Source organism: Schistocerca americana, chromosome 7, assembly GCF_021461395.2.
Source record: "Schistocerca americana isolate TAMUIC-IGC-003095 chromosome 7, iqSchAmer2.1, whole genome shotgun sequence".
NCBI lineage: Eukaryota > Metazoa > Arthropoda > Insecta > Orthoptera > Acrididae > Schistocerca > Schistocerca americana.
Window position 1 is genome coordinate 115,475,431 of NC_060125.1, and position 27,854 is coordinate 115,503,284.

At 42.9% G+C, this 27,854-nt stretch overlaps 1 protein-coding gene across 1 annotated transcript in view; it reads left to right on the top strand.

Annotated features, from left to right (window-relative positions):
- The window catches only part of LOC124622564 (myrosinase 1-like), a 118,665-nt gene that overhangs the window by 15,237 nt on the left and 75,574 nt on the right, over window positions 1–27,854 (top strand). Inside the window, exon 2 of the mRNA XM_047148307.1 lies at window positions 25,155–25,288. Coding sequence (XP_047004263.1) covers window positions 25,155–25,288 — 134 coding nt within the window. The remainder of the gene's footprint in view (window positions 1–25,154; window positions 25,289–27,854) is intronic.

The window sequence follows — 27,854 nt, forward strand, 5'->3', positions numbered from 1 at the left end:
GATTGCAAACGGCGACACAATGGCCTACACCTACGTCACCAGTACTTCGGAAAGTAGATTTAATGGGATCTACGAGTCACGAGATACAGCTATTAATGTCACACCTGCTGAGATATGGCCAGTAAAATTTTCGGACCACTGTGCCTACACAGCCAGAATTAATTTGGCAAAGCAGCAGTACTTTCTCGGCAGGGTCTATTGGAAACTAGACAGCAACTCACTCAGCGATATAAATCATTGTAGATGCTGTTTAGGACATGGGGGGCTTCCATAACAAATATTAGGAGATACCCAACAAACTGCAGTGGAGGGTGGAGCATGCGAAACCAAAACTGAAGACGCTGCCGTTGTAACAGGCATGACTGGAACAAGCGCCCTGAAGTATTTCTTTTCCTTTGTCTTCGAGATCTCTACACACACTTAATACAGATTTTTCGAACCCCTAAAACCGTCGTCGGGACACAATTGTCTCATATGTAGCCGATACTTTCACATCTTGTTCGTAGTCTTCTTTTCTTTATTTTACGGGGAGAGTTTTTTTTAACAAATAGTCACACTAATGGTCTGTTGTTTTGTTTTAACTCTAGACATCGAATATTTTCTTATTTCTTGTCTGCATCAACTTAAATACGCATACACTTGAAAACTGTTCGTAATATCGTAAAGAAATTTTGCATTTCTATAGAACTACAGCCAAGTCAAAAAGCCTTCAGTAAAAAATGATGATTTCTGCAAGTAAGCTACAACAGGTAACACAGAATCAATATATTGGCATAATCTAATACAGGTCTACTTTTTCGCACACTGTGTCTATAAATGCACGTTGCGATCTGTGCAAGTAAATGTGTTTCTTTCAGGTACCTACGGATCATCACTGTCTGTAGACTGAGCTTTGCAGTCTGCACCAACATAGGAACTTGTAACAACACATTTCCTGCAAGCTGGTTTTTCACACAAAGTACATCTATACCTACTTTCTTGTCTTGGCAAGATTTTCACACCTGGCAGATGACTTCCGCCTATGTGTGATGATTCAACGTGGATAACTCTGTCTTCCGTGTGATGTTTGGCCAGCTTGAGTGAAAAATCTCGTTTGTTGTTTTGATGTTTGTTACACCGCAGTAGGACACACAGCCATTGATCTAAAATGTATAAAAAGTTATCTTTATTATAGTTATTCTTTCACTGAATATTTGAGGGCCATATATAATTATTTGTAACATGTCCCTGCGTCAGGCTTTGACTTCCTACAAGTTGCAAACAATAAAGCTGGATGGAAGCAACTGACAACAGATACAATCTTTCCTGGCTCTCTTTGATACACATGGAGGATCATATCGTCGATTTTGAAAGCTACAGTCTTGTATGGGTTCTCACGAGCTTTGTGCACACACTTAGACACTTCTTTTAGAATTTTGTTTATTCTAATAAACACGCTTGTTGACTTTGTTTACAAATGGCATGATAGTGAAAGTGAAGTGAAGAAGTTGTCACACGTAAAATGCCTTCCTTTATTTAGGTGTAGGAATAGTCTTTTCTTTAGTACAAATTCACTCAGATTTACACCAGCATGACGAGTTTCAATTAACGTATATTTGGAATCTTTATCGACAGACATGCAGTATGTCTGCCCATTCTTGTTACATTGTGACAAAAATGTCGCATTGGGGAATCTAGGATTTTTTATCTTTTATTTTTTTTAAGAACGCAATTATGGGAGACCCCGTGAAATGCTTTAGAGAAGTTTAATTTGCAAATGTCCGTTATTTCTAGTACATTATATTACGCAAGTCGCTTGGTGTGTGTGTGTGTGTGTGTGTGTGTGTGTATGGTACTGCTTCCGAAACAGAGCACGTCTGCTCCTCTCATGTCAAGATTTTCATTACTTCCCTTAGTGCGGAGTTAATACTTGGGCCAAAATTTCATAACCTGCATACATCCAAGTTGTTGGCCTCAACGATTCTATGATTGTTGGTGGACATATCTTCGGTATTAAAACGATTAGTCTTTCCTGGAAACTTGCAAGGAGTTGCCGGATGTTCCAGACATCGTTAAAAACGTCAACAAGTTCGCCTTCCAGAATGTCACAATAAGTGAGGTAGAATTCCGTTCGCAATCCATCTAAACTTGGTGATTTTGCTATCGGACTGCTGGACAGTGCTTCAAATGCATGATTCCGTATTCTATGAGATATCCGCTCTCTCGCTTCTAATTGTATGAGAAGTTGGAAGAGGGTTTCCGGCTTTTACTGTTTTTAGCCTTGTTCAGTCCGAAATTAACTTCTCTATTGCATACCGAGAACAGCGCAGGCATTTGAAATTAGTAATAAATTCAGAGAGATCATGAGATAGCGCTCGTTGGCATTAAGCGATCAGTGTGACACGGTTTCCACTATCAACGGAATTTCACGCAATCGTGATGGAACCACTGTTAAAGAAATTAAACAGTGAAATTCCGAGTTTGACTTTAATATGAGAAAAAGTTACGTGCAGCGCACTAGCCGACAACTTGAGCGTATTTGTTTCGTTACAGAATCAGATAGCAACTTTCAGAAGCATTGTAGCCGCTGTTGCCGAGATATTGGAGCCATTATCAACTATAAAAAATTTCTAACAATGAATCTTGGCAGTGCTCTATAATTAGACGAACAGCAGTGGATCTCTGTAGCGAAGAAGATATTAGGTCTTGGGATCGACCTCGTATCATACTCACTGAAGACGGCGGCTTGCAGCTGGCGTTCAACGCTGCCCAAAGTTAATGTCCAAGAGCACTTAATGCGTCGTTTAAACATGCATCAAGAGACAAAATTGGTAAACGGCTGCAACGTATTCGGTTTTTTCTTTGTCGTATTCACGTTACCGGCCCCGCAACAATAGTTAGGGTAATTCGCGAGAGGAAGAAATATCTTCAAGATCAAATAGAGATCCCTTGCGAGAAAGATGGATCGGCATAACTGATATAGAGCAAACTTGCAAGCCCTTCCTGGTAACGGTGTTATTAATGAGACAAGAGTAAATTCTCCAGATCTGACGGATACCTTTGCAAACGCTGTTACTCCTGAAAGCCGTATAGCACCTGTTAAGATTGAAAAATAAACCCAAAACTTAACTTCTTGAAAATGTCGATAATGGAAAATAGCTACACAAGCCGGAGCGCTAAACTGTGCACTGAAAGGAAATGGTGGCCAATTTACAAAAAGATCTCGAAACAGAATCCACAACAAGTACCCTCTTTTAAATTGGCCTGAGGTCTGGAATAATATTAATAACCATCAGTTATCAACAGATACCAGACCGACGTGGTATAAGGTTGTCAATGAAAGCATTCTAGTACATAGTAACCTACATGCATTCACTAAACCCTCTCCCTCAACTGTGTAAAATGTAACAAACAAGACACATTGACACGCAGATTTACATGTAGCACAGCCACCGAAGTATGGCAGTGGCTTCGAGGAAGACTTGGTACCAGACTAAGAACGGCGATACAGAACGTTCATGCAGAACAAGTGCTACTGCCAGACGTAATGCTACTTCCAATAGAAAACACAATATAATTATCAGGTGACTTGCTCCATTGTATAATGAACGTGGGCAACCCAAAGCTCTTGAAATTCAAATATAGCCTCGCAACACTGCGTGATGAACCGCAAAGAAACGAAAGTATGAAGTGCTAATTGCTAACTATACAGTGGCGTGGTGTTCCTATACTTAATATTGCAACCATTCATTTCCTTGTTGTTTCGATTTCTTTAAGTAACGTAATATTCAGCCATCAAGTAACAATAGGAATACATAATTAATATTACACACTGAAGAGCCAAAGGAACTGATACACATACCTAATATCGTGTAGAGCCCCCACGAGCACGCAGAACTGCCGCAATTCGACGTGGCGTGGCCTGGACTAATGTTTGAAGTAGTGCTGGAGGGTACTGATACCATGAATCCTCAAGGGCTGGCCATAAGTTCGTAAGAGTAGGACGGGGTGGAGATCTCTTCTGAACAGCTCGTTTCAAGACATCCCAGATATGCTCAATTATGCTCTGGGGATCGGAAGTGTTTAAACTCAGAAGAGTGTTCCTGGTGCCACTCTGTAGCAATTCTGGACGTGTGACTTGTCGTATTGTCAAACTGGAATTGCCCAAGTTCATCGGAATGCACAATGGACGTGAATGAATGCATGCGATCAAATGGCTCTGAGCACTATGGGACTCAACTGCTGAGGTCATTAGTCCCCTAGAACTTAGAACTAGTTAAACCTAACTAACCTAGGGACATCACAAACATCCATGCCCGAGGCAGGATTCGAACCTGCGACCGTAGCGGTCTTGCGGTTCCAGACTGCAGCGCCTTTAACCGCACGGCCACTTCGGCCGGCCTGCATGCGATCAGACAGAGTGCTTACGCACGTGTTACCTGTCGGAGTCGTATCTAGACGTATCAGAGGTTGGAGTGATCTCCAACTGCACATGCCCCACACCATTACAGAGCGTCCGCCAACTTGAACAGTCCCCTGCTAACATGCGAGATCCATGGATTCATCAGGTTGTCTCCATGCCCGTACACGTCCATCTGCTCAATACAACTTGAAACGAGACTCGTCCGATCAGACAACGTGTTTCCAGTCACGAACAGTGCAATACCGGTGTTGACGGGCCCAGGCGAGGTGTAAAGCTTTTTTTGTACAGTCATCAAGGGCCACGAGTGGGCCTTCGGTCGTCGTTGGTCCCGTTCTTACAGGATCTTTCTCCGGCCGCCGGATGTTGGAGATTTCATGTTTTACGGGATTCCTGATATTCACGGTACACTCATGAAATGGTCGTACGAGGAAAACCCCGCGTCATCGCTACGTCGGAGAAGCTGTGTCCCATTGCTCGTGCGCTGATTATAATGTTCAAACGCACTTAAATACTGATAACCTGCCATTGTAGCAGTAGTAACCGATCTAATAACCGCGCCAAACTCTTGTTGCCTTATATAGGTGTCAGCGACCGCGGCGCCGTATTCAGCCTGTTTACTGAAATTTGAATTACGACTATCATAGCATAGCAGTATAAATGTAGAGAATATATTTTTTTATTCAACAGTAGAAAATGAAATATTGTAAATTTACCAAAATTTTTGCAAACCAGCAACTGAAGTTGTAATTGAAGTTCGTAAATTTATGTCTTAAAATAAAGTATTGATCGAAAAGGTTGGCGAGTACAAAGTTACATGTTTAGACTTTTTTATCTTTTGTACAAATTCATTACAATGAAAAAGACGGAGAAATTTCGGACAATGCTTACGAAAATTATGAAATAGAGTATGACAGTAACGGAACAGCTGGCCTTATCGCATATCGGTTTCTTTATTATCCCAATATTTTTCTTCAGATAGCTAAAGTTGCCGTAAGATCTGATGTTCTTCATTTCCTGTGACTGTTGGATCTTTGTTGCTTTGAGCATGGTGCTCAGAATTTTTCTTTGCGCGGATTTTTGAAGACATTGCAGTGTTTCAGCCGGGAGTTAAGCAGAGTCAGTTCAGTAGAGACAGGTAGCGATATATGTTTCTAGTTCAGTGGGAGTAAATTGGAGCTTAACGTAACGTAATGAGAGCTGATAGTAGTGAATGAGAGGTACCATTCTTACTCTCGTCTCACGGGCCAAGGTGAGGCTGGTGAACTCGAGTGTCGATTCGGCTCTGCTGATCAGCTTTTCCAACAATGCCGCAAATGACTCGTAGGGTGAGACTGCGCACCTCACCGCACAGGGAGAGCGTGTCTGGTCTTCAGAACGACCACGACCTGCGAAAGTAGGAAATCGTCCGCGACGCATACAGCCGGTTCGTTCTTTATTCCGAGACAAATAAACATAGCAGAATCAACAGGTGCAATTAACTTCGTTTGACGCTGAGCCGCGCTCGGCTCGTGTTCATGCCATTTATTGTTTGTCATCTTCTGTTACGGTACTGCCACCTCGTTTCCTTATTCCATTTACTGGCGTCACTAACTTCCTGCCTTACTTGCCCGTGAGTGGCAGCAGCAGCGCGTATCGATATTGCACTGTCGTGCCATCTCTGGAGCGACTGGTCTTGTGGCCGTTGAAGTTCCGCTTACCTGCCCTGGACGTTGACGCAATTTTCGGCAGTGTGTCTTCCTCGTCCTGTTGATGCTGTCCAGCAAGGCGTGTAGTTCGACAGCAGAGGTGTGTTGGTAGTCTTGGGCGTTTATTCTGACTTGGGTGGATTGGGCACCAGTATCCAGAACGTTATGCTATTGACGTCTTGTTGTCGCTTTGCCGGTTGGGTGGGCCAGAACTGATCTTGTTGGTTGGTTCGTCGTCTGGCTTTCAGTTGGGTTGCCTTTCGTTTAAGAGGTTATCGGTCTGGCTGCCTGTCTGTCTCACCTAAATATGTGTTAGTGTTACCTTCCCGGGTCAACCCTTGGAACCTTCTGAGCGCCGCGCCTTGTGTTTTACACAGTGATTTCCTTTTTAGTCTTAAGTACTATGTGTGGCCTTCAGCCGAGTTTTAGCTTAGTAAAATTGAAAGGCTGTTCTTCTTTGGCCTTAAGCCGTAAAAAAAATTTAAAAAAAAAAAAAATTTGTTTCTTGTTTGGTTTGTGGCCTTCGGCCAAGTTTCAGCCTTTCAAAATTAAAATTGAAAATTCCTTGTGCCTAGGCCTTATGCCGTGAATTTGTTTCAAGTTGGTTTGTGGACTTCAGCCTAGCTCTCAGCCTTTTCAAATCAAAAGTTGAAAAATTTTGTCTAGGCCTTAAGCCATAAGAAATATTTTCTGGTTTGTATATGGCCTTCAGCCGAAATTTACAGCTTAAATTTAAAATTGCACATGTATTTGTCTGGGCTTTAAGCCGTGAGATTGTTTGGGTTTCTTATGTGGCCTTCAGCTGAGTTTTATGTCAAGTATTTTAGGATAAAGCCTTTAGCCTATTTTAGTTGAAATTTAGCTCGTCCCTCTAGGCCGTAAGCCGTAAAACTGTTTTCTGCATGGTGTGTGGCTTTCAGCCGAGTTTTAATCTCTCTTAAATTAAAAATTCAAAATCCTTGTCTTGCCCTTAAGTTATAAGATTGTTATTCTTTAGTATGAGGCCTTCAGCCTTTTCAAATTGAAAGCTCTTCTTCCTAGGCATTAAGCCGTTAAATTGTTTTGTTGATATGCGGCCTTCAGCCGATTTTTCAGCCTATTTAAACATTGAAGATCATTGTCTCGGCCTTAAGTCGTAACACTGTTCTTGATTAATGTGTGGCCTTCAGTTGAGTTCTATGGGAAAAATATTAAGCTAAGGCCTTCAGCCTATTTATATTGAAGATAATTTTTTTTCCTAAAGAAGTGAAACCACAAGAAGAACTGCTGTACCTCAATTCCTTGCTTAGGCCTTGTGCCTTTGATTTTCGATGTGGCCTTCAGTCGATCTAAATTAAATCAAAGGAGGTCTTTCGTTAAAACATTGAGAGTTTGTGATTCTTGCTTGTGTGATTGTGTGTTTTAAGAAAAAAGTTTATACGTTGAGTGCAACTGACAGTAACTTATTTTGGCCCCTTTACACTAATATAACCCCAAAACCGCTCTGTCCTGCTAGCACACGGATTTCAGATGCACAGCAGTTTAATCTATTGCATTTTCATATAATATATACTCGTTACTTTAGCTGCTTTCCGCCATCGCAACGATGTTTTCAAATTCTTGCATGGTGATTTCAACAGTGGGGCTGCTGGTCTCGATATCTATTTGTCATTCCCTTTATCATTACAACGCGGAAACGACAAAACAAAAAAAATAAAAAAAATCGACGCACCACGTAGGAATTATCCGAAAGGGACGGGAATCTGTAGAGCTGATGTACGTGTACAGAGAAACAACTGATTACAATTTCAGCAAAACTTAGATTATTTATTCAAGAGAAAGAGTGTCACAAACTGAGCATGTCAATAACGCGTTGGTCCACCTGTGGCCATTATTCAAGTAGTTATTCAGATTGGCATTAACTGGAAAGGTTGTTGGATGCTCTCCTGAGGGATATCATGCTACGTTCTGCTCAACTGGGGGGTTACATCGTCAAAACCCCGAAGTAGCTGGAGGGCTCCGAAATGAAGATAGACCCGGCGACCTTGCTGGCCAATGTAGGGTTCGGCAGGCCCCATCACAAGCAGCATAAATTCCCGCTATGTGCAGGCGAGACATTATCTTTCTCAAATGTAAGCCCAGGAAGGCTAGCCACGAACAACCACAGGTGTCCTGCTATGAAGACAAATGGCACCCGAGACCATAACTCCTGGATGTCGGGTCGTCTGGAGAGTGACACTCAGGTTGATATTCACTGCAGTCTTCAGACACGTCTTCGGCCCGGAACTCAGTGATCTGCTTCAAACTCAGCCCCGGCGACCTACAAAAACGTGTTGGGAGATGCCGCAACAACGTTGGGATACCAACCTCACTATCGCCCGCCATACGGCCCAACAGTGGTAGTGGTCCGTGGTGCCATTTCTGTTTATACCACGACCACTTTGGTTGTACTCCGCGGCATTCCTACAGTACAGCGGTACGTTTACGATATTCTACGGCCCAGTTTGTTGTCCTTTATGCCAAGCCATCCTGGGCTTGTATTTCAGCAATATAATGCCGCCTGCACACGGTAAGAGTTTCTACTACTTGTCTTCGTGCCTGCCAAACCCTGCCTTGGCCACCATGGTCGCCGGACCTCTCTCCATTTGATACGGTTTGGAACATTATAGACACGCTCCTCCAACCACTTCGTGATTTTGATAATATAACGCGTCAGTTCAACAGAATCCCTCAGGACGAAATCCAACAACTCTATCAATCAGTGCCAAGCCCAGTAACTGCTTGCATAAGGGTCAGAGGTGGACTAATGCGTTATTGATTTGCTCAGTTTGTCAAGCTAATTGTCTTGAATAAATCATCCAATTTTTATGAAACTGTTCGCATTTGTTCGTTTGTCGGTACACGTAGATCATATCTATCCATTTCCTTCCCGTTGGAATAATTCCTTCGTGTTGCGTTTTTGTTTTTTGTTTTTTGTTTTTGTTGCTTTTTTTTAGTAGGTCCGGGGGAGGGTACAACAAAACAGCGAGGTCATAGGTACCATCTGACTAGGGAAGAATGGGAAACGAAGTCGGCCGTGCCCTTTCAAAGGAACCATCCAGCCATTTGCCTGAAGCGATTTAGGGAAATCACGGAAAATCTAAATCACAATGGCCGGACACGGGTTTCAACTATCGTCCTCCCGAAAGCGAGTCCAGTGTGCCAGCCACTGCACCACTTCACTCGATTTTTTTTTTTTTTTTTTTTTTTTTTTTTTTTTTTTTTTTTTTTTTTGCCTATGTACGTATGAAAAGGCTGCAAGTGGAATCGCGGTTTGGGGGATACTGGTGTTCGGTTCCTATCCGAGCTATGAGCATGGGGTGGATAGTTTTTTTTGTAAGATCAAATAGGCACACATTTATATGCTTCTAGAGAGTGGGATGAAGCTACAGAAGAAAGTATACGAGGGTGGGTGTGCATCGATGATAGAATGTATCACAGAGTGATATATCCTAACTTCACTGACTTGTACACAACTTCCGCGTTGGATGACATGATAGCATTTGTCATGTTATACAACATGATATCGTGTACCATGTTACTTTACTTGACACGATGCATTGCGTTACATCATATGAGTACTAATGCTAACAAGTAAAAAAGCGAGAAAGTGTCATGTTCTGATGTAATCTGTCAGAAAAGTCTGTAACATTTATTTGAACCACAATTTTTCAGTTCAGCAAAAGCTGATGAGCAGTAGTGTAAGGAAACAGCTTGATGTTGCCAAGATTTATGTCGACGGCATTATTTTAGCTTTACAATAGCCTCCAAGCGTTTTCACTGGTTTAAGACATGCCGAACGCTATACACGTTTATATGGGCTCAAAAGAAACAATTTTGTAACCATAATAACTACAGAGGATTTAACTGAAATAGAGAACGATATTTACGTAACAAAACATTAGATTAGGTCCTGAAATAAGATTTACGTTCCATCCACATCCTGGTTGTTGACGGTGGGAAACTGTTGTTTATCGTTGCCGTGGCCAGGGCTCATTCTGCTACAGACGAAATTATGTTGTTTACCCACTTACAAATTGTTCGGTGCCACTCAGTATCTAAGCAAATAATGTATTCACAAAATAATTTTAGATACTACTGGCTGAAGTAGAAAAATGTTGGTATTAACAAATGTGTAATTCAGGAATTTCTTAAGTTTTTCACCTTCAGATCTAAAACGAACTGAATGAATGTTATGATAATTCTTATGAGACACAGGTTTTCTTAAGATATCCTTGCCGATTTTCGATCCAGCAACGTAAAGGAGAGGAGAAACGTAAATGCAAAATAATAGTCCTCCAGTACGCTTCCAACTCACAGTTTAGAGCCAATGCTTCTTTTTCCCTCGACGTTTGATCTTGGCGGACGTCACAAGACACCCATTCAAGTTCATGGATGAATATTTAACTCAGTCTTCTTAAGGCAGAGAGCAGACAGCCCTCTGACCGAACACGCTGAGTTACCATGCCGGCAAAACTGGGAAGCCGCGACGCTAACCACTGAGCCACGATTTCAGTCTTAGCAGAAAAAGGGAACGATATTTATACTTCAGACAGCGATCCCGTTACCACTACGCTAGCAGGGCAGTGCTGCTGTCCCTCTCCAGTCATTGCTACACTATGTTATCAAAAGTACCCGGGCACCTGGCTGAAAATGACTTACAAGTTCGTGGCGCCCTCCATCGGTAATGTTGGAATTCAATATGGTGTTGGCTCACGCTTAGTGTTTCTGACAGCTTCCATTCTCGCAGGCATAAATACAATCACGTGCTGAAAGGTTTCTTGGTGAATGGCAGTCCATTCTTCATGGAGTTGTATCGATGTCGGTCGGTGAGGCATGGCACGAAGTCGGCGTTCCAAAACCTCAGAAAGGTGTTCAGTAGGATTCAGCTCAGAACTCTGTGCAGGCCAGTCCATTACAGGGATGTCATCGTCGTGACACATTCCGACACAGGCCGTTTATTGTGAAGAGATGCTCCATCGCGTTGAAAGATGCAATTGCCATCCCCGAATTGCTCTTCCACAGTGGGAAGCAAGAAGGTGCTTAAATCATCAATGTAGGCCCGCGCTGTGATAGTGCCACGCAGAACAACAAGGGGTGCAAGCCTTCTCCACGAAAAACACGACCACACCATAACATCACCGCCTCCGAATTTTACTGTTGGAATTACACTCGCTCGCAGATGATGTTCACCGGGCATTCGCCATAACAACATCCTACCATCGGATGGCCACATTGTGTACCGTTATTTGTCACTCCACACAACGTTTTTACACTGATCAATCGTCCAATGTTCCGTACACTAAGAGAGGCGTCGTTTAGCATTTATTGGCGTGATGTGTGGCTTATGAGCAGCCGCTCGACCATGAAATCTAAGTTTTCTCACCTCCCGCCTAACTGCCATAATACTTGCAGTGGATCCTGAAACAGTTTGGAATTCCTGTGTGATGGTCTGGATAGATGTCTACCAATTACACATTACGACCCTCTTCAACTGTCGGTGGTCTCTGTCAGTCAACAGACGAAGTCGGCCTCTACGCTTTTCTGCTGTACGTGTCCCTTCATGGTTCTACTTCACTATCACACCAGAGACAGTGAAACATTTGACCTAGTGATGTTTAGAAGTGTGGAAATCTCGCATACAAACGTACGAGACAAGTGACATCCAATCATCTGACCACGTTCGAAGTCCGTGAGTTCCGCGGAACGCCCCATTCTGCTCTCTCACGAAGTCCAATGACTACTGAGGTCGCTGACATGGAGTACCTAGCAGTAGGTGGCAGCACACTATGAAAGACGTATGTTTTTGAGGGTGTCCGGATACTTTCGTCTGTAATGACAGCTAACATAGATAATTTGAAACGTAAACGACTAGATAAATGGTATTTTCTCCGTGGAACGACTTCCCTGGATTGAACACAACAAATTCGTATCCTGATGTCACGCCTGAAATGAAAATCACTCAGATTATTTAGTGCAACTGACGCGAATATAATGAGTGAATTTAGCAAGGCAATTCTTCTCCATTTGGAAGTAGGTTGAGGATCACTAAGTCGCCAAACATGTTATGCTGTGTTTCCCGTTTTACCGATGCAGGCTGCGTCCGAAAGATTATGTGTAAGTGTCTTTTTAATGCGCCTATCTGCTACTTAGTGTATTATCTTTATGGGAAATCGAAATGTCTTTTCCTACATTCTTGATATTTTAAAGAAGTTTATTTCAACGTATAGGGTAAGGAGGCTAGGTGTGACATTCTGGTCGACATAACAATCTCGTCCCATACAATGTTATGTTACACATCTGGTGTCAGGTGAACTATTTGGGCTCCTTGCTTCCTCATTTTCCCCAGGGAAATTGATCAGGTTCACCCAGGGCAATCACACAGCCAACTGTGCTACCTACATACAAGATAATTGCGTCAGATGTCATAAAAATGGCGGCAACAGATTTCCCTCCCCTTTAGACGCCATCTAAACCTTCATCTTTATAACTGGGAGGTGCAGGTGAGCAGTATAGGAAGAGAATGTGTCTATTTGTCTACAACAATCTAGGTCATTGTAGGTCTATATGTTGAATATTCCCGGCCGTTGTGGTCGAGCGGTTCTAGGCGCTACAGTCTGGAACCGCGCGACCGCTACGGTCACAGGTTCGAATGCCGCTTCGGGCATGGATGTGTGTGTTGTCTTTAGGTTAGTTAGGTTTACGTAGTTCTAAGTTCTAGGGGACTGATGACCTCAGAAGTTAAGTCACATAGCGCTCAGAGCCATTTGAATCATTTTTTTTTTTTAATATTTCGAGACCCCCAACAGACGCTACACCCAAACAAATAATACGTTAGTTCTCTCAGTTTTACGCATTTTCCACAGTTTTGCACGATGTACCCAATTACGCGAGTTACGTGTCGACATCGCGTCGTGTCGCGCAAGACGCCACGTCGAAGTGCAGCGTCGCGCCGCTTCGAGTCACGACATCACATTGTGTCGCATCGACGTAGTGATGTCCTCACCTCTGGTCCCGATTCCTGTATCTTTCCTAAGCCACCACCCCAATACTAGTGTGTCATACTGTCAGAAAAGAACACGACGGTAGAAATAGTGACGTCATAGAGAATTCTACAAGAACTACCGAGTTCTAACCAAACATATTTCATAAGAGATACCACACTACATTACTATATAACGTGGCGTCATAGCAGAATTATGATGCTTCCAGCCAAAGATACTGTACTTGCAGCGCCCCTTTAAAGAGCGGCGTCCAGTATCTGCGGTAGCTACGGAGAAACTCATGTCGTCCAATAGAGGGTAGACCGCCACCCTCACTCAGTCTCCGACAGTGGATGCGTAACATCGAACGGACATGCTTGCGAACAGACTACCGAGCAGTTACCGAGAAAATTGCGGTCGCTACGAATCACTGCTGCTATATCAGTTCCGGCCGAGAAATCTCCCTCTAGCGGTAATAACAGCAAACAGATCCCAAGACGAAGGTGGAAATATCAAACCCTCGTGCACATCTAGATTACGAGGAACTCTTCCACTGTATTTGCCGGATAATGCCGAAACGGTATGGAAATCCTCGTACGATCGTGGCCATCTCCCAGGCGTAGTACAGAAATATGAACAATGGGTGTGTAATCACATCCGACCCTCCGACCTAGTAGTCATCACAAATGGCTCCAAATCGTCCAGGAAGGAAGAGTGACGCCAGAGCAAAACCTGTCGTAACTTGTCGATGCTTTTGGAGATGAATGTTGCTAACAGTAGGGGAAGGAGTAGAAGAAAAGGTTACAGGAGAATATGGGCTTGGGACAAAGAATGAAAGAGAAGAAAGACTAATTGAGTTCTGTAACAAGTTTCAGCTAGTAATAGCGAATACCCTGTTCAAGAATCACAAGAGGAGGATGTATACTTGGAAAAGGCCGGGAGATACGGGAAGATTTCAATTAGATTACATCATGGCCAGACAGAGATTCCGAAATCAGATACTGGATTGTAAGGCGTACCCAGGAGCAGATATAGACTCAGATCACAATATAGTAGTGATGAAGAGTAAGCTGAAGTTCAAGACATTAGTCAGGAAAAATCAATACGCAAAGAAGTGGGATACGGAAGTACCAAGGAATGACGAGATACGTTTGAAGTTCTCTAACGCTATAGATACAGCAATAAGGAATAGCGCAGTAGGCAGTACAGTTGAAGAGGAATGGACATCTCTAAAAAGGGCCATCACAGAAGTTGGGAAGGAAAACATAGGTACAAAGAAGGTAGCTGCGAAGAAACCATGCGTAACAGAAGAGATACTTCAGTTGACGAAAGGAGGAAGTACAAACATGTTCCGGGAAAATCAGGAATACAGAAACACAAGTCGCTGAGGAATGAAATAAATAGGAAGTGCAGGGAAGCTAAGACGAAATGGCTGCAGGAAAAATGTGAAGACATCGAAAAAGATATGATTGTCGGAAGGACAGACTCAGCATACAGGGAAGTCAAAACAGCCTTTGGTGACATTAAAAGCAGCGGTGGTAACATTAAGAGTGCAACGGGAATTCCACTGTTAAATGCAGAGGAGAGAGCAGATAGGTGGAAAGAATACATTGAAAGCCTCTATGAGGGTGAAGGTTTGTCTGATGTGATAGAAGAAGAAACAGGAGTCGATTTAGAAGACATAGGGGATCCAGTATTAGAATCGGAATTTAAAAGAGCTTTGGAGGACTTACGGTCAAATAAGGCAGAAGGGATAGATAACATTCCATCAGAATTTCTAAAATCATTGGGGGAAGTGGCAACAAAACGACTATTCACGTTGGTGTGTAGAATATATGAGTCTGGCGGCATACCATCTGACTTTCGGAACAGCATCATCCACACAATTCCGAAGGCGGCAACAGATGACAAGTGCGAGAATTATCGCACGATCAGCTTAACTGCTCCTGAGCAGCAGAAACGACGTCAGTCGACGTCAGATTACGACGCTGGTCGAATGAGGGCTTCAGTACAAGCAACTGACATGGGCAATTAGACCTAAGATAGCTGGTTTCATTCAAGAGAAAGCATGTCCCCACTTCCCCACTATACGTTGTATGAATGCGTTAACCACCGACCGTAGATGGGAGGAATGTTACGTTTAACTACGATTTCCACTGAACAGATTCTGCTCTAACATTGAAACTGGTGTTAAGCGGACTAGCGTTCGCGTCGCGTAACCGTCACATCACCAGAAGGGACAATAGCTGCTTAAGTAAACTGTCGCCAACTTCCGGCTTGAGACTGAATATTCGGACATTGATATAATGCGCTTCCGCGTTAGCAAGAAAGACCATGTGATGTTTAAAGCTTTCCGGGAACAAGAAACACCATACTTACGGAATGATCAGGACGCTTAAGGAAAACTGGAGAACCATGACGCAAATGCAACCTATCTACTTGTAGTGGATCCAAGAACTTTACCAAAAGGACATAGTTATCAGAATCAAAGTAGGCAGTACGAAGCTGATCAGATGTTACACGCATCGTATCAACGGACTGCTCGTGTATCTCCAAAGATCCGGGCTGCACGGAACTCGTGGATTTGTCGAAACTGAAGCTGACTGTTTTTCCTCTTGGAACACACATGGAACTCATGGCGGACGTTATGAGCGGACTACACCGCTACCAACTGACTCATGCAACAACCAACAGTAGGAACCAAACGAGGAAATGACACGCACAAAGACACAAATAAGACTGAGGGAAAACTGTCAAGGCGCCCGCAACGTTACAATAAGGCCCTAAACTAACAGACTTCCCGCTCAGGGCTCGAGGCGCAGCTAACAATTAGGCCACAAGAGGCACAAGGTAATTATGTGGCTCTTATCTTCTTTCTAAAATGTGAAAAGCTATCAATTCAACTAACAAAAGATGAAGATGAGAGATTTAGTAAAAAAAAAAATTGTTGTTAAAATTGGTCTTCCATTCTTAGTTATTCCTGACCTGTAGATGGTAAGCCATTCTAAGCGCGTTCCTAAAATTGTTATAGCCTCTGTACCTCATATTCGTTGATATCCACATGCTGCCGTAATCAATCCTTACTTCAAGGAGTATAATTGAATACTGTGTGCCCGTCGGATATTCCCAAAGGAGTGACACGCTTGCTATGTCTGACGTCACTCTATGGATCGGTTTTCGCAATGCTATTACCAAACTGTCTGATTTTTCTGGCATTTTGTCTACAATGGACTTTTTTTTGCTGTTGAGTGTACAGTTTGCATCAACAGTCGCACGATTAAGATCTGCGTTTGGTATCATATAAAATTATATTTAATAATTGCGACTCTGTGTGCAAAGTACAGAGTGGGAGTGTAACTTCGTAGGCTTTCCCGGCGTAATAAGTCTTGAAAGTCTCTTCGGATTTGCTTCCGGATCCTAAAATCGACTTGATATTTCGGCGATCCAACTGGTCGCCATCTTCAGGAGAATGCTGATTCTGCTGATGAGTCTCGCTGAGATGGCGACCAGTTGAATCGCCGAAATATCGAGTCAAGTTGATTTTAGCATCCGGCAGCAAACCCGAAGAGACTTTCAAGGAGTGTAACTTGTTTATGAACGTAATTTCTCCAAGATACTTATTGTACAAGACTTATTAGTGTTCCTAAAGTGGACTGTGAAACATGTGATGTTGCAGGCACATGTATGTAAAAGATCTTATCAGCAGCTTATCGCTTTACTAGCTTCGTGTATTATGAATAAACGAAAAGCTAATGGCGTCCCAAGATTGGAAATTGACAGGTTATTTCGTAGAGCTGAGACTCTTAGTCAACTCACTATCTTCTTACGGCCTCGACTCAAAAACAACCTATTCGCGATCTGAGTGCTACATCAGCAGCGGCACACGGACATCTTTACAAGACGTCAAGTTGATGAATCATTACAGAGTCTCAGTGTTCTTCCTTGATGCGGAAGGATACAGATAGGCCAGTCCCATGTGCTTTATTTCCAGTACAAATGACAACGTTAAACGTCATCTGCAGTAAGACAGAGGAGGGAAAGAATGAATCAATGTGGAGAGCGTGTGCTGTACTGCACAACGACTGCGTTAGTCAGTTCAGTTTTGGTCAAGATGAGTGCCTTACCCCCCGTGCCATGGGGTCATGTTTGACGAATTGGGAGCTGGGACATCGTCAAAGTATTGTTTCTGGCCATAAAGTCACGAACAACAATGAAGTGTGCACAGGTGTAATGTGGACGTGCAAAGGCCATTAATTTGTCTTGTCACGAAAGCGGGCGTTTGCTAGATTGCTTCAAGCAAACAACTTCGGAATTGTAGACAGCACTTTTTATTGATAGCTCGATCTTGTGGAAAGAATTCATGGTGCTCTACAGCGTTAAAATCGAAGAACACAATGAGCATAACCACCACATTTGACCGCGCTTGTCGAAGTTTTTACGATTCTGGTGATCCAGAATGCTTCCACTCGGACGATATGGCCTTAGTTTTGACGTCATATCCGCAAACCCATGTTTCATCATTTGCGATTACATGTTTTAACAGCTATGAATCGTTGTTGACTTCATCTGGCAGATCCTAAACAACTGTTTGTATTCACTGCTGTTTCTGTCCGGATTTCAACAGCTTCGAACAAATTGCTTTCACACTTTTCATACACAAAAGAACCGAAAAATATCGTTACATGAACCAGCTGACTTTCCAGCATCTTAAATGACTTCTGTGACCATGACTTGGTGATCGTTCATAATCATTTCTTTCACCGTTTGCACGGTTTCATCGGCTGATTACGTTCGTTATCTTCAGCATCTTCATGGCAGTCTTCGAAACGCTTACACCACTCGTAAATCCATGTTTTACCCACAGCAAGTGGTTCAAATGGCTCTGAGCACAATGGGACTTAACAAAAAAAAAAAATGGCTCTGAGCACTATGGGACTTAACATCTGAGGTCATCAGTCCCCTAGAACTTAGAACTACTTAAACCTAACCAACCTGAGCACATCACACACATCCATGCCCGAGGCAGGATTCGAACCTGCGACCGTAGCAGTCGCGCGGTTTCAGACTGAAGCGCCTAGAACCGCTCGGCCACTCCGGCCGGATTACCCACAGCAGATTGACCAGAAGCAGTAGGGAAGATCTCAGAAACTTGCTGCAATGCCGTTACGATAATAAAATTTAATACAAATTCTCTGATGCATTTTTAAACGAAATAAAGTTCCAACGACGTTAGGAAAACACATGTAATCTATACGATATCGCAGTGCCTGCGTTATTCTGATTACGATGCAAAGATCCTTTGGACATTCATGCATATTGACAACATACGGAGGTTTGTATCTGACCGTGAGTCAGCCAAATGGTAAGGCGACCTCTCGCGACAAGCTTGGAATGCTGGTTCGAGTTGCGGTCCGGCACTAATTTCCACTGTCGTCATTCCATTCTACAGCTGATTATTGTCCTTATTCGCAACTGCGAATATATTTGATGTAGGTGTCCGATATGGCTAACACTGTACAGATACTTTTCATACGTGTTACCAGCTCAAAAATGAAAAAAAAAAAATCATGCGAATCGGACTAACACATCACATGGAATTATAAAATTTCTGTTACTCTTTGAACACACCACACACGAAGATGAGTTGAGAAGTCCTTTGCTTTTCCTAGCTAAAATGAATGTAGATTCATTCTGATGATTTGGCATTAAGCCTTTTTCTTTGTGTTACATGCATTAGTAATTGCTTGGCAGTAATATTGGTTTTTATTTTCCGGCTGAAGTGGACATGCCGCAAGAAAAAAGAGAATTCACTGTGACAGAGAGTCGATGACAGCTGGAATCCATTTAGGGTGACATTCGAAACCGGCGCCTATACAGCCACAACCGACCGGAAGAGGTGCGCTGGCTGACAGGTGAAAGTCACAGAAGGTGTAGCAGTGTCCTTGGATGTCGCTCAAGAAGTATCTCCGCCACCCTCTTCTCTCCAAACAGCGCGAAACATCAGATGAAGAGGTGGCAACATACATGTTCATCTCAATTTTGAGCGTTAACGATGGCGTTCCGCCTTATTTTTAGATTGTGGATGGAACGGCGGGGCGAGGATGTCACAGATACCAAGGGAATCGCAAAATGCAGCAGACTCTTGTGCTGAAAATTGTAGACCGTTATTGGACACTAACGTCGTGGGCAAGCCTCCAAGTGGAAATATTTTGGACAAGGCTGCGACGGAGATTATGTAAATGTTCCTCTGTAGAGGCATCGGAAACTACAGTATCATTGAAATAGTTTTCACAAGCCGGCACAGACGCTGCAAGTTGTTCCCAAAAACGTTAACAAATAGCGGGAATGCTGGCGACTTCAAAAGGCAACCGCAAGTATTGGTACAGTCGAAAAGTATTATTGAGAACTGACATGCGTTGTCACTCCACATCTTAAGAGAGTTGTAAACAGGCATAAGGCAAGTCAATTTTTGAGAAATATTGATCTCCTGATAAAATTTGCAAAGAATTAGTCCGGGTACGGTATGGGGTATGTATCCACTTTAATAGACTGCACGTTCACAAAAACTTTAAAATCGTCGCAGAGGTGTAAAGAGGCCTGACAGTTTATTTACCAGAACTAAGGTAGTTAACCCTACACTTGATGCAATAGGCTGACGAACAACGCCGGATTCCACGAGGCGATCTAATGCACCTTTGAGTTGTCCCCCGAGTGGCACTGGAACTGGAGAGGCCCAGATAAATGAGGCCGAGCTGAAGGTTTCATGGTAATGGGCGCTTGAAAACTGTTGACGCACTCAACTCCAGGAGATAACAAAGAAGAAACCTCAGAACATGACGCATCTAACTGTGTATACGACACTTGTTGAGATACTAAATTCACTTCACCTAAAACGGTAAAACCAAACAACTTAAAAGCATCTAATCCAAAAAGATTCTCGATACTTGTGTACACTACAACAGGAAAAGTTAGTGACCGGACTACAGACGTGAGCGTCACTGGGGCAGAGAATAGGAATCTGCTAACTTTCGTGACACGGAGAGAAGAAATTTTGGAAATTTGTGGTAGGTTCCTATGGGACCAAACTGCTGAGGTCGTATGTCCCTAGGCTTACACACTATCTAATTTAACTTAAACTAACTTACGCTAAGGACAACACACACACCCATGCCCCACGGAGGACTCGAACCTCCGATGGGGGGGGGGGGGGGGGGGGGGAGGTGGAGCCGCGCGAACCGTGGCAAGGCATCTAAGACCGCGCGGCTACCTCGAGCGCTAAGGAGAGAAGAGGAGGGGAGCCCGAGGCCAAACGCCCAAGGCCATATAAGTTTGTAATGTTACCGTAACTCATGTACCCATCTGAATGTGCATAACTTTACGGAAAACCATAACATCAGTGAAAAGTTTGTTTGGCGCAACAGTATTACACGATACAATCTTTACATCCAGATCCGCTTCAGGATCGCCATGCTGAATTTTTTCTTCACAAACAGAAGCAATGTGACCTTTTTTGTTGCAATTATGACGGGTAGCTCAGTGTTTTGGACAGTCTGGGCGCTGTTGGTTAATGAAACAATAAGGGCGGGACGGGAGCATGAAATGCGTATGTTGCTGTTTATTGGCCTGTTTACTTTGTTAGTGCGGCTGCTACACCGGAGTGACAGAGTGGTCGTGTGCGGACCACCGCAACCATGTCTCCCCCCTGCGAACTGTCTAAGCTGTGGAGGAGAGTGTTGGATTGCTGATATCTTACACCATGACCCAACCTGGTTACCTGCAGCTCGCGACACCTCGAACGACTGTGCAATAGTTAAAACCTCGGATATTGGTGGATTTTCACACTGTAGGGCACACTCTCGGACCTCACGATCCGTAGCTAGACAAACTATAGCATCTCTCATCATCTGATCAGCATATGGCTCTTCATTCACATCGATCATAAAATGATAACGGCGACTTAATCCGCGGAGCTCAGCCGCTCATGCTCGGTAGGACTGATGTGGTTGCTTCCTACAGCGGTAAAAGTCACCCGGAATGCAATAACAAGAGTGCGCTTAGGGCGGTATTTTTAAAGTACTTCTCACATTTGGTCAAACGTTAAAGAAGACAGATCTTGTAAAAGGGCGACTTGACATGGAACTTAATACATTCTTAGCGATATCAATGAAAGGAAGAGTCCAAGACCCAAAATAGCGTCAATAATCCCAAAAGCTTGAAACAGTTGTCACAGATATTCCTTGTACGCGTCCCATTCCTCTAAGGACTCATCGTACGCAGAAAAGGGAGGGAGACAAACGATGGGCGCCGCGGAGGGCAAATCAGCAGGCGACACAAACTGAGGAACATGCCGACTAGATAACACGAAAGCCAGGGACTGCTGGACGCTGTGGCCGAGCAGCTCTAGGCGCTTAGATCCGGGACCGCGCTGCTACTACGGTCGCAGGTTCGAATCCTGCCTCGGGCATGGATGTGTGTGATGTCCTTAGGCTAATCCGGTTTAAGTAATTCTAAGTCTAGGGGACTGATCACCTCAGATGTTAAGTCCCATAGTGCTAAGAGCCATTAGAACCATTTTTTAAAGCCAGTGACGGAATTATCTGGGTTTGATCGTCCAGAGCCTGTGATTCTCTGATTGATGGTGCAACGCCGTGACGAATGATTCTTTCTGTTCGGACAAGCAACGTAAAATGACCTTCGTAACACCATCATCACCTCCCCTCCCCAAGAAGCAAGGACCTAGCCGTTGCTCGGGTGGCTTGCGTCCCTCAGCGATACCGTATCGTAGGTGCGACCACAACGGAGGGGTATCTGTTGAGAGGACAGACAAATGTGTGGTTGACGGGCAGCAGCCTTTTCAGTAGTTGCAGGGGCAACAGTCTGGATGACTGATCTGGCCTTGTAACACTAACAAAAACGGACTTGCTGTGCTGGTACTGCGAACGGCTGAAAGCCAGGGCAAACTACAGCCGTAATTTTTTTCTGAGGGCATGCAGCTTTACTGTATAGTTAAATGATGATGGCGCCCTCTTGGGTAAAATATTCAGGAGGTAAAATAGTCCCCCATTCGGATCTCAGGACGGGGACTACTCAGGAGGAACAACACTTTTGGTCAGGTGAATACAGGGTTATAAATACCAAATCAAATAGGGACAATGCAGGAGCAGGTTTAATAATGAATAGGAAAATAGGAATGCGGGTAAGCTACTACAAACAGCATAGTGAACGCATTATTGTGGCCAAGACAGATACGAATCCCACGCCTACTACAGTAATACAAGTTTATATGCCAACTACCTCCGCAGATGATGAAGAGATTGATGAAATGTATGATGAGATAAAAGAAATTATTCACATAGAGAAGTGAGGTGATAATTTAATTGTCATGGGTGACTGGAACTCGATAGTAGGAAAAGGAATAGAAGGAAATGTAGTAGATGAATATGGAATAGGATTAAGGAATGAAAGAGGAAGCCGACTGGTAGAATTTTGCACAGAGCATAACTTAATCATAGCTAACACTTGGATCAAGAATCATAAAAGAAGGTTGTATACATGGAAGAATCCTGGAGAGATTAGAAGGTCTCAGATAGATTATATAATGGTAAGACAGAGATTCAGGAAACAAGTTCTAAATTGTAAGACATTTCAAGGGGTAGATGTGGACTCTCAGTACAATCTATTGCTTATGAACTGTAGATTAAAACTGAAGAAACTGCAAGAAGTTGGGAATTTGAGGAGATGGGACCTGGATTCTGTAGAAATATTGGAACACGTGAGGCAATACTGACCCTACGACTTATCATAGAAGCTAGATTAAGAAAAGGCAAACCTACGTTTCTAGCATTTGTAGACTTAGAGAAAGCTTTTGAACATGTTGATTGGAATACTCTCTTTCAAATTCTGAGGATGGTAGGGGTAAAATACAGGGAGCGAAAGGCTATTTACAATTTGTACAGAAACCAGATGGCAGTTATAAGAGTCGAGGGACATGAAAGGGAAGCAGTGGTTGGGAAGGGAGTGAGACAGGGTTGTAGCCTCTCCCCGATGTTATTCAATATGTATATTGAGCAGGCAGTAAAGGAAACAAAAGAAAAATTTGGCGTAGGAATTAAAATCCATGGAGAAGATATAAAAACTTTGAGGTTTGCCGATAACATTGTAATTCTGTCATAGACAGCAAAGGACCTGGAAGAACAGCTGAACGGAATGGACAGTGTCTTGAAAGGAAGATATAAGATGAATATCAACAAAAGCAAAGCAAAAATAATGGAATGTGGTAGAATTAAATCCGGTGATGCTGAGGGAGTTAGATTAGGAAATGAGACGCTTAAAGTAGTAAAGGAGTTTTGCTAAATGGGGAGGAAAATAAATGATGATGGTCGAAGTAGAGAGGATATAAAATGTAGACTGGCAAAGGCAAGTAAAGCGTATCTGAAGAAGAGAAATTTGTTTACATCGAGTATTGATTTAAGTGTCAGGAAGTCGTTTCTGAAAGTATTTGTATGGAGTGTAGCCATGTATGGAAGTGAAACATGGACGATAAATAGTTTAGACAAGAAGAGAATAGAAGCTTTCGAAATGTGGTGCTACAGAAGAATGCTGAAGATTAGATGGGTAGATCACATAACTAATGAGGAGGTACTGAATAGAATTGAGGAGAAGATGAGTTTGTGGCACAACTTGACTATAAAAAGGGATCGGTTGTTAGGACATGTTCTGATGCGTCAAGGGATCAGTAATTTAGTATTGGAGGACAGCGTGGAGGGTAAAAATCGCAGAGGGAGACCAAGAGATGAATACACTAAGCAGATTCAGACGGATGTAGGCTGCAGTAGGTACTGTGAGATGAAGAAGCTTGCACGGGATAGAGTAGCTTGGAGAGCTGTATCAAACCAGTCTCAGGACTGAAGACCACAACAACACCATCGTGAGAATAAACGGAAGAGCAAACTCAACAGAAATTGCCGCGAGAACAGGATTAGACTCGTCGCCAATAGTGTTGTTTTCAGGTACAAGTACCATACGTAGACAACGCAACTTTATTCCATAGAAGCATTAACAACTTTTACACAATATTTTAGTAATTTAACTGAACATAACTTTATTTCACGGAAGCATTAACAAGTTGACCATAATATTTAAGTAACATTTAGCAGAAACTAGTTACGAACACAAAGAGCTGTAGCAATACACGTAGAGAACTGAGGCCGAGCACACACACACACACACAAGGCATTCTGAAAGTACGCGCACGCGTCACTGCAAAGACCATTTCTGAACACTGAGAAATCGTTAAAAGTTGCGAATGAGTGGTTGGCAGGACAATCGATACTTTTTCGTGGGTTAAAGAAGCTGGAACAAAGATTCCATGAATGTGTTGAGCTCAAGGAGAAATACGTTGGCGAATAAACAATTTTTTCAAACCCGTAACAACATTTTTCTCTTTATAAATCTAAGGACTCTTCCAAACCCTTGCGTAATTCTCTTGTCAGACAAGCTTTTGCAGCTATTGCCAGTTTGCATATTGTACCCTCTATACTTCGCCCATGTCAGCTATTTTGCTGTTCAAGTAAAAAAGAGTCTACTACAGTTCCTCATCTACTTCAGTCAGTATCGCCTGATGTAATTGAAGTACATTCTCTGTATTTTACTGTGTTATCTTCGTCTTATAACTTTTTTAAGACACTGTGCATCGCGTTCAATAGATTTTTCAAGTCATTTTCATCCCTGACAGAATTACAATGTCACATGTATTTCTTCTACCTAAACATCAGTTTCCTTTTTAAAGTTTCTACTTGGCTCTTTTAGTGGTTCCTCAGTGTTCAGATTGAGTAACATGGGTAATAGATTACACTCCTGTTTCGTTCCCATGTCACAAACTGCTTCCCTTCCATGTCATTCGACTCTTCTAAGTGCATTGTGATTTCTGTGTAAGTTGAACGTACACAAACTTCCGTTCCACGTATTTAGACCCCCTCAGCTCCAGATTTCAGAGTGTGTTCCCCTCAGCATAGTCAGAAGCTCTTCTCCGATGTGCTGAATACGAGTGGTGTGTGCGTGTTGCAGGCAAGGGCGTCAGCATCTGGGACCACATGCTGCACTCCCAACCCAACCTGACCGCCGACGGCCAGAACGGCGACGTGGCTGCCGACTCCTACCACCATTTCAGCGAGGACGTGCAGGCGCTGGTCGGACTCAACGTGAGTGCCTGCGACCGCTCTGTGAAGCACTGAGGAGTTCGTGGCGGGGGGTACTTCCCGTTCCACTGCGCACGCTGCAATTAGTCTGCTCTGCTCTCCGCTGTTCCTGCGGGACTGATACGTCTGGACTCTCCGAACACTCCTATATTTCTCACTTCAAAACTTTGCGAGAAGGCTTTGCGGCCTTTTTGGCGTCTCTCTTTAAGCGTCAGCGAGTCCAGGTCTCTCGGCATCGCCGTGGAACTCTCCCACGGTTGAAGCAAATCTGTGGCCACTAGTGCTGCCCTCCTTTGCATTTAAACGTCCCCTTGGAAAAATTATACACGACTGTGCTTAAACTGACACACAATATTTTTTAGCGCAACGCAGTCTGACTTTCAGTAATCCCTACAAGAGAATGGCCCTGACTAAATTGACCTATACGTTTCACAAATCACTTACAAAATTCTTCATTTCTCTAACTAATGCAATACAGCGAGCGCCACTACTGCCAGCTAAATAAAAGATTCAAACTACTGAAGGCACTAACTACTGGTAGGCATAGTTAGCAAAAGAAAGATTTTGATAGAGCACAAACAATGTATTTACCTTAATAGTGTTCAAAAGTCATAATATATGTATCAGTCCATGATATCCAATATTACAAATTTACTCTTTCTGATGGACACACGTCCAGATCGTCCGCTCTCAAAATTCCGCCATCTCACTTCCCCACATCCACCACTGCTGGCGGCTCACCTCCAACTGCGCAACGCTATGCGCTGTTAACAGCCAACTGCCCAACGCTACAATAGCGACTATTGCAACAATGCCGACCAGCCTCAGACTGCACACAGCACAGCCAGTGATTTTCATATAGAGCACTATGTGGCGTTACCAATAAAAAAAACCTAAACAGCCTACTTAGAGCATGTCTTTGTTGCTCTGTAACAGTCCCACTTGGTATAGGTGCCATACTCTTGAGTAGATTGAATATATGTATTGAAATCTTTCCAGTTGTGTCTGTGATCTTGCAGTCATAGGATATTATTTTTCTGAGTTTCGCCAAGTCCACAATTTTACATTACAGAACATTTAAAGCACGTAGCCAAACATTGCATCATTTTGAATTCTTGTCAAAAACTGATTGGACAATCTATACAACTTTTTTTTGTTATAGTATTTCTTTATAGATGATAAGTGTGTCATGTGTAAAATTTTTTATACCTCGTCATTAATGTAAAACATGGACAGCGATGCACCAACTAAGTCAATTTTCCAATTATAGTACACTTTACCAGTGGTACATTAACAATTTCCTGATCATATACATGAGTGTCTTAAGCTATTTCTTTATTGAGATTTAACTATTTTCAGTCCCCCCTCTCTCTCCCTCTCTCTCTCTCTCTCTCTCTCTCTCTCTCTCTCACACACACACACACACACACACACACACATATACACACAAACACACACAAAATCTCTCTCTCTCTCTCTCGCTCTCTCACTCAGTTTCTCAGTTTTACTCCCCTTCTTTCTCTCTATCAATAACACACACACACATATATATATATATATATATATATATATATATATATATGCGCCCACACACACACACACACACACACACACACACACACACACACATATATATATATATATATATATATATATATATATATACACGTTCCATCACTCTCCTATGGAGTAGAAGGAGTAGTCAAAAATATGTTTCCATTTTGTGTTCCAAGCAATTCACGTCAGTAAGTATGTGGACTCAGATGTTTTCGGCTGAATACCTCACTCCTTACTGTGCCGCGCTATAGCTGGGTGAAGGAGAACGTAAGTAATTTCTCCTTCTAGTATCTGTTTTATTAATGTTATCTTTGTTGCTGAAAAGCGATCGTCAACATTTTGATATAAGAAATCTAATATTATTCCTAACAAAAAAGTCACCAACATTAGACATTTATTTTAATCTGCAACATGTAGCTTCCAGTTCAAGGTCTTATTAATACCTACGGCTAAGAACTTAATATATACTGTTTCATTTATTGATTGACCATCATGGATTATTTCTAATAATGTAGTCTCAACCTCCGCAGTACATTTATTATGTTTTATGTAAGTTCAGTGATGGTCGTTTTGCAGTTTTTGTTAATAACTGTCAAGAAACCTTTGTTTCCATTTTGACGTGTTGACGTTTCTCTGTTAGGTTTCGCCGCAGTTCCGTTTTCATCCGACGTGTTTGTCTCACTCAGAAGGCACATTAAATACTTAGTGAGGGTTTTTGTGTTACCGCACTGTCGTGGTATCTATTTGATCTTGCAGTATTCATTACAAGTAACATAAATGTAAGACAACAATTCTTTACGTGAACAAACGACTGCGATAGTGTGCATCAGTTCTTCGTGAGAGATTCCGAAGCAGAAACTGTGTGCCAACGTGGAGCATCCATTTCGTAATTTTATCGAGTCACATGCAAGGAAAATTAAGGCAAGCTCTGGTTACCTTTATACGTAGTCCTCCTAGTTAATGTGTGGCGGGTAGGACGCTGAACTCGAGGCTTGGCAGCCCCTCAGTCCCG